The 7,674-nt window shown below is 36.0% G+C and overlaps 1 protein-coding gene across 3 annotated transcripts in view; it reads right to left on the bottom strand.

Moving 5' to 3' along the window:
- Positions 1 to 264: 264 nt before the first annotated feature.
- Positions 265 to 7,674, bottom strand: part of SAMSN1 (SAM domain, SH3 domain and nuclear localization signals 1) — an 83,100-nt gene continuing 75,690 nt past the window's right edge. For 2 of the 3 annotated variants that reach the window (XM_088024229.1, XM_088024228.1), the window contains one exon: positions 265 to 4,018. In XM_088024229.1, the coding sequence (XP_087880355.1) occupies positions 3,816 to 4,018 (203 nt within the window). In that variant the 3' untranslated portion in view covers positions 265 to 3,815. The remainder of the gene's footprint in view (positions 4,019 to 7,674) is intronic. The other variant, XM_088024225.1, reaches the window with a different exon arrangement.

Below are 7,674 nucleotides of genomic sequence, written 5' to 3'. Positions count from 1 at the left end.
TTATTTTTCTCAGAACTTGGGTTTGTAACGGAAGTTTCTCAACATGAAATGTCATCATGTCATCAATTTGGCCTCACTCAGGAAGTTGCAAGGCGCTTGACTAACCTCAATGAATTGGATGTTGTCTAAAACCTGATAATCTTTAGCTGACTATCATTTTAGAAGTTTTAAGAGTTAATTTATTTCTTAACTATCTTGGAAATTTAAGTGGTAAAAAAAGAAAAGCTTCTGATAAAAAATTTCAGAGGGAAAAATATATTGGAACTTATATCAGCAATACAATTGAGGGGGCAGAATTTAAATGTTCTTATCAAAAAAGTATTATGAAGAGTTTATCCGTTTATCTGGACTAAAATTTCTCTAACCATGCATACTTTCACCACACACTTGAATTTGTAAATATAAGATGTTCCTAGGATCAGAACAATCATGGCATTCCAGAACAGTTTTATAACCTTTCTGTACTGAAAGACTCAGTTTATTCCAGTGAGAGGCTATGGCAAGATTCTAATGCAGATTATATGATCCAAAGGGCCTTTATTGGCATAGTCTTGGGCAGCATATACATTCCATGTCTCAAAATTGTTGAGTGAATAAATAAATGATTGAGACTGGGACTCTCACCACATTTCAACCTGGAAACACAAAGCCATCTGGTAACCATTAAAATACCAACTTTCTAACCACCCTCACATCCACTCTTGAAAGGCTCAGACTCATGTCTGTCTCCTAGCCAAAAGCAGCAGCAGGTCTGTCTTTACCTTACAACCTTGGGTGAACTATGTCTTGCCTTTTTACTTCTCTTTATCCAGCGTCCATGGTTGAGAGAAAAGCCCAAGGAAAATGAGCAGCAGGGATCCAACAGATGAAATGAGGGCAGCAGGGATCTGTTAGTGTGATACATACTTTTGCTACAGATATCCTTTTCAGTGCTGTGCTACGTGATGGGGCCATCCTTCTGGCAGCTTGAACCCCGTAGTGTCTCCACTCCTGCCTCCTCCTCTCTTTGTAAGAAACCAGTCTCTCTTCCTCTTCTTCAGCCTCCTCAAGACCTTTGCAGCACTGCCACTCAAAAGTATATCCCCAGATCCTTGACTGGGTACCAGATCTTCATTTTGAAGGAGTAGAAGTTGTGGCTGAGTAAGCTTCACCAGCGATTTCTACCATTTTACAATCAGGCAGTTCGTTTCATCCTTCCTAACCTACAATTTCTTGGTATCTTCATAAAGAGGCTGTACTCTCTAGAACTACCTGAGGCAGCAGGTTGGTTAAAGTTTAAAAATTATGGTCAGTGGCTGTGCTGTGTCCAAGGAGGTCCTAGAATAATCTGTTTATTAGAGTTGTAGCCATAGTCAGGAGCAGGGCCATGATGGAGGCAGCATGTTGGAAATTTGAAATTGAAACACTATTTCCTGCTGTGGAGAGGGAAGAATAGAGAGTAGGCATGTGATTTACTCCTGACCTGGGCACTGCATATGAGATTAAATCTCATGGATCTGGAAAAATATACTGGAAATTAACAATGTAATACTGTCTCCCAGCATTTGAAATAACACTTTGTATTTCCTGATTTTTCCTAAGGTATTGTGTTTTATTTTTTAAGAAACTTTTAGATCACTTTAGAAGGTATTTACCTATAGACTAAGGACATTGATTTAAATATAAATATGGAATGTGTTATATGAGAATAATTATTATATTCATTGCACTCCGGCAAATGTTTCCTAAATGCCCACTCTGTACCTGGTATAATACCAGGCACCAGAGATTAAAAAGGCTAAACAAAATAATAAGGAGATCATGGTCTTGTGGAAAGGTAAGCACCTCTCAAATAGATAAAGTATAATATGGTAAGTCCTATAACCGACAGAGATACAAGTTGCTATGGAAACCCAGAGGAGAACACCAAAGGAAATCATGGAAGGCCTCACAGAGTAAGTGACTTTTGTGATGAGTCTTAAGACAGAAAGCAAAGGGAGACTCTTGGATGTAGAAAATAGCAGGAGCCACTCCAGGAAAATAAATAGCATAAGAAAAGTCACAAAGGAAGTGGTGAATTTGTGGAATTGCAAGAAGACTGTTATGGCCAGAGAGTGTAGAGTGAGAGGTGGGAGAGGAAAGGTATGACTCATAGGGTAGGTGAAAAATGGTTGAGAAGAACCTTATATATCCCGGAAGAAAGTTTAAAAATTATACTAAAGATAGTGAGGGGCTATAAAAAAATTTCAAGCCGGAAGTACATGATTTGATTTACATGTTAGATCTTTCTGGAGGCTGTGTGGAGGATAGATTGAAAGGTAGGGCACTGGTAGAATAGAGGTCAGTTGGAAAGCTATTGCACTGTTTCATACATGAGCTCATGAGCTTCCAAAGCAAGACAGCAACCATGGGAATGGATAGAAAGCCATGAATGACAAAACGCTTCTAGAGGTAGGACTTGATTATATATTGAATCTATATGAGAAGGGTATATGTGAGATGAAGTGAGAAATGATTTTCTGTTTTGGGTAATTGGTTAGGTATTGGTGTCATTAAAGAGAGTTTTGTTTGGAATAAAAAAGTAGAGACAAATTTGTAGAGAAAAATCCAAGATTTGGGTATGTTGATCTGAAGCTTCTAGAGTGCTATGGGCTGAATTGGACCCCTTTCCCCACAAATATGTATGTTGAAGCACTAACCCCCAATGTATGATATTTGTAGATGGTGTTTTGGGGAGATAATTATGTTTAAATGAGGTTGTCAGGGTGGGGCCTTCATGAATGGATCAGTGCCCTTCTAAGAAAAAACACCAGAAAGCTTGCTATCTGATGTGAGAGGACACAGTGAGAAGGCAGCTATCTGTGAGCCAGGAAGAACTCTCACTAGAATCCAACCATGCTGCAACCTGATCTTGAACTTTTGGCCTTCAGAATTCTCAGAAAATAATTTCTGTTGTTTAAACCACCCAGTCTATGATATTTTATTATGGCAGCCTGAGCTGACTAATACATTGAAGTATTCAGGAAGTCAGATAACACAGAGCTGGGGTTCAGGAGACAGACTGAGGTGAGATAATTCATTTGGGAATCTCACTGTTAAGAGAGATTTTGTCTAGAGGTCTAATATAAAAATACTTTCAAGTACCACTAATCTGGAAAATGGCAAGTGCACATACTGCTTTTTATTATTAAAATTAGGGTATTTCACAGTTAAAAATATTTACAATTAAAGATGAAACATCTGTACAATTATTAAAATTCATTTTACTAAATGAGAATCAACAATATCTTGTTATCTATACTTTTATACCAGATAACAGTGAAGAAGTTAACAAAAAATAATTACTAAAACTCCACTGTGGATCAGGATGAAATGTCTCCAGTATTAATTCACACTCTCCCATTAAGTATAAAAATGAGTGTGAATGCTGCTTGGACAGTTGGTTAAACAGACACATGCTCCATTACTATTTGTTGAATAACAAACACAAATGCAAAACTGGCAGGTATGAAAAAAGGAGTTTTTTTTCCTGCAGAATTTATCATTTCACACTTAAAGCTGAATAAAGCTTATCTCACACATATCAAAGACTTACACTATAGCTTTTCTAACACAGGCAAGTGAAATATTAACAGGTAGCATTTAAAATAATAAATATACATACTATTTACAATAATTGGGAATGTTAGAGACATGAACTCTTATGTAAAATCATTTAGATTAAAATTAACTTTAGGCTGTATCGGCAAATGCTTTCTTTCTCTCCTGTTTGATCTTTTAGCTCAAGTAGGGTTAAAATGGAATGCATCTATAGATATAAAGTTGAGAAAGTGTGTTCAGTCACTTGGCTCTGTGATAGTAATCTTCTGTACCATGTCAGAGAGATTTTCAGACTCCAGATCTTCTTTGCCATTATCTGAATTTTCTGATGAGATATAACAACCAGAGTCCCTTGGGCAGTCGTCTAACTGTGACTTATTTAAGGAGATGTCTGGGCTTAAGGATAGGGGCACAGGTTCATTTTCTTGCTCTTGAATAGCTGTAAATGGAAAAGAGGAGAGCAGTTAGGAGGAGCCAAGACAAGTTTTATTCACATACTCATTCGCCTTTGAGCTATTTTAACAGTACTAACCTTGACTTCATTACATTTGAAACTTCTGTGAGTAAACAATATATTTGTTTATTATAAAAGAGATATTTGCACTCAAATATTCAAGCCCTGCTTTCCTAGAAGACAAAGTTTGCTCCCCCCCCTTTTTTTTGCTTGCTTGCAGTTTCATGGAATTCATGTGAACTGCTTGCATAAGCGAAGATCAATATGGACTTTCTTACATTAATGATAAGTTGCCAGAGAAAGCAGATTGTATCCACAGTTTGACTGATGCCTTGTCCAAATACTCCTTAAAGTAACATTAGAAAAAGTCATTTGTGGTTTAAATGTAAAATCCAACTCAATAGTGATCTTTGTGGACAGTTCTGGAATCATGATAATGTGGAATAATGAATAAAATATCACTCTGGGCAACAATGTATAGTAGGACTTCAATTATTTGGAATTTAAGTAATAAAACTTAAAGTATTCAGAATTTTCCTGTTTGCATTCACCAGAAAAATCAACATACAGACCAGGTTGCTCTTAGATAGTAAAACACCACCATTTTCACTGACTCTGCCTTATTTAGTCTTCTACATCTTTGTAGTTCTGAAGAACAATTATTTATATTCAGATTGGTAACTCTGTGTTATCAAAGCAGTATTCTAGATTCAACAGACTTTCTCTTTCAAAAAAATTAATACTAGAGATGTAACAAAAGATATTTTGAAGAACCTAAGCAGCACTATGAAGTTTTACTCTTCTCAAGAAGCTTTTAGCCTCAGAATTCTCTTGGTCAATGTAAAGTTTCTTTCCTTGCCTTCCCTGACACCAGTTAATGTGTGTTTCTCTGCATCATGAGATGGGTCCCTCAGGGAGGAGATTATCTTAGACCACCACCTGTCAGCTCTATCAGCATATCTAACCTCAGAGCTTCTCCGCTTTAGACATTTGAATAACTCCACTTTGGAAGAACCAAACGCACACATTTCAGGGTGGGACAAAACCTCTGCCTTCGGAGGCTATGTACTTCATCCTATTCTGGTGAGAAGAAAGTAAATCCCAACTCCAAAATCCTGCAAGAAGGAAACTGTAATGTTCCTCAACAGACTTTATAAAAGTAAAATGCTAAGTAATTTATCTTTAGGAAACCCACCCTTTATCTTGCCTACAGATACCCTGCTTTTTTAAATGCATTTTCTAGGCTTCAGATACCTTGCCAACATTATGTTCTACTGTGCATCCAACTGTTTATCAACATCCTTTACGAGAGAGAATTGAGCCGTGGTGCCCTAAGGCATCCTTGTATGTAATGAATTGACTTCTCAAGGTATCTAGAGTGGTACTCATTTATGTACCATCCACAGAAGAATTGAGAAAAGAGTCACATTAGTTTTTGTATTCTGTGGTTTAGACGAGGAATACAGGTGGAGAAAGGTTGGGAAAAAATGATAAAGATCATTTTAGTCTACTCATCTTCAAAATGAACCATAACAGTTCTTTTAACCTTTTCCTCAGAGCTCTAATTTGCAACAATAAAACCATGTTTATGCCATTCTTCTGAATTTTCTCCATGTTTGCCACAACTTTTTTTAACTGTGGACTCACATATCAGGTATTTAAGGCCAGTGATGTTATTATAACTCATTCTAGGTATCAGGAGCTTTAATTTTAATATGCATCGAATGTGACTGTTTAAAAATTTTAGCCACCATGAAGCATTTTCTCTTTATAAGTCTTAGCAACCGTGAAGTTTAGGGAGAATCTTCTTAATATTCACTAGTGTTTGTGAATGTCAGTCAGTTTTGTTTCCAAAACCGCCTTGATGAAAAGACAGCCCTGAAATGGGACCTCATTCTCTGAAGGAAAGCTTTCTCCCCTGCCTCTGCTTTTCTGTCTTCTTGCCACTGATGTGAAAGAACCAGCTCTGTGTTTCATTTCCAAGTATTTCTGGAAAAGGCCAGAAAAATTAGTCCTTTTGTAATGCTTCCTGCTACTTCAGCAGTGGTTCACCATATTTGGAGTGTGATCCTAGGCCATATTTCCCCAGATTATATTTGGGCCTATCACCTCAACACAAAATTAAAAGAACTTAGTTATTGCTCTTCAGACCGACATTTTAAACAGGACTTAGCATAATAAAAATTGCTCCCAATACTGTGTTCTATTTAGGCTGATTACTGATTGTGGGATTCTCTTCAAGATATAAGACTTGGACTTAAAGAACTCTGATTTCCAAAATTAGTTCTTTTTCTTTCAAAAAATAAGTACTTAGCTTGGTATTTCGTCTTCGGAAGCCTCTATCCATTCCCCTCAAAGGGTAGCAAAGTAAACAAACAATAAATGAAAATCTGATGCTAACAGAGAATATGTCATTTTTAAATATTGGTAATAAAATGTATTTGTTTTTATTTTTGCCTGAGAAATGCTATGTCACCTTCTCTAAATTCTCAGAATTGGTTTGTTTTAAATACAGATTATTTATTATAGGAACCCTTTATCTGCAATTTTTATGGAAAAAGGAAATAGTTTCTCAGTATGAAAGTTATGCAGCACAGTAATTTACAGAATAGCAGCAATTTGCTAAATGATTTCCTAGTGAAATGAAAACATGACTTTGCCTCCTCAAATGCTTCCCACCAGGCTGGCAATAATTTCAGGCAGGTGATCAGCTGGAGCCCCTCAACTGTAACTATAAAAAGAAAAGGCAGGTCATTATGTTATATTATGGAAATGAAAGCTATATAGCATTCAGTTTTTGTGTTTGGAGGGTCAAGGTTTTCCTTTTCTTGTTTTTTTGTTTTTTTTCCATCCTGACACTAATGACTTCGGGATTGGCACAAACCTAGGTCTTGTACTATGGATACTTTTTCCAGCAGAGGGGCTGAATTCATGCTAATATGTCCATATTTTCTTTCTAAGTCATTTAGTCCCTTCGTGTGGCCATGAAACAGAGTAAAGCTAACTGATCCACCTAGAAATTGAAACTATAACCTTCATCAGTTTTGGCCCATGGTCCAATCATCTGAGCTAACCAGGCAAATAACACATTGGGATAAGAAACAGTTTGCCTCCAAAATTACAGACTTGCCATGTAAGATATGAGTGCATCTTTTTTTATATCAAAATATTTCTGATAATATGTTAAAAAAATCAATATATATGATTAAGTATTCTATTACTAAAATTATGTGAAGACCTATAGACTTATGCATATAATTCACACGTGAAAGTGTTAAAATTTTAGATAGATTTTCTCTATATTTCTCATGTCATCTATAATGTCTTATATTTTAATTAAAAAACAAAAGAAATTAAAATGGTACAGTTTTTCAATAAAGCCCCTGCATAGTTTGCAAATATTCCAAAGGCTGTACATTTTCAAATCTGGGTATATTGGAGAATTATTAAATAATTTGAAAAAGGGTGTCTCTTATTGCTGCCAGCTAACAGCAGGCATAATCAGAAGGCCAGAAAGCAACCCCAAACATTTCTGTACTCGATATCATGAAAATAAAATAATTACATTAAGGAAAAATTATTTAGGAAATATTTTGTCATGAAGAACTAATTTGAATATTAAAATATATTATTTCTTACCA

The sequence above is a fragment of the Eumetopias jubatus genome, unplaced genomic scaffold, assembly GCF_037043125.1.
Source record: "Eumetopias jubatus isolate StellerSeaLion01/CBP00866 unplaced genomic scaffold, mEumJub1_p1.0 scaffold_1, whole genome shotgun sequence".
NCBI lineage: Eukaryota > Metazoa > Chordata > Mammalia > Carnivora > Otariidae > Eumetopias > Eumetopias jubatus.
Note: the sequence above shows the minus strand (reverse complement) of the source record. Positions and strands in the feature narration are given on the sequence as shown.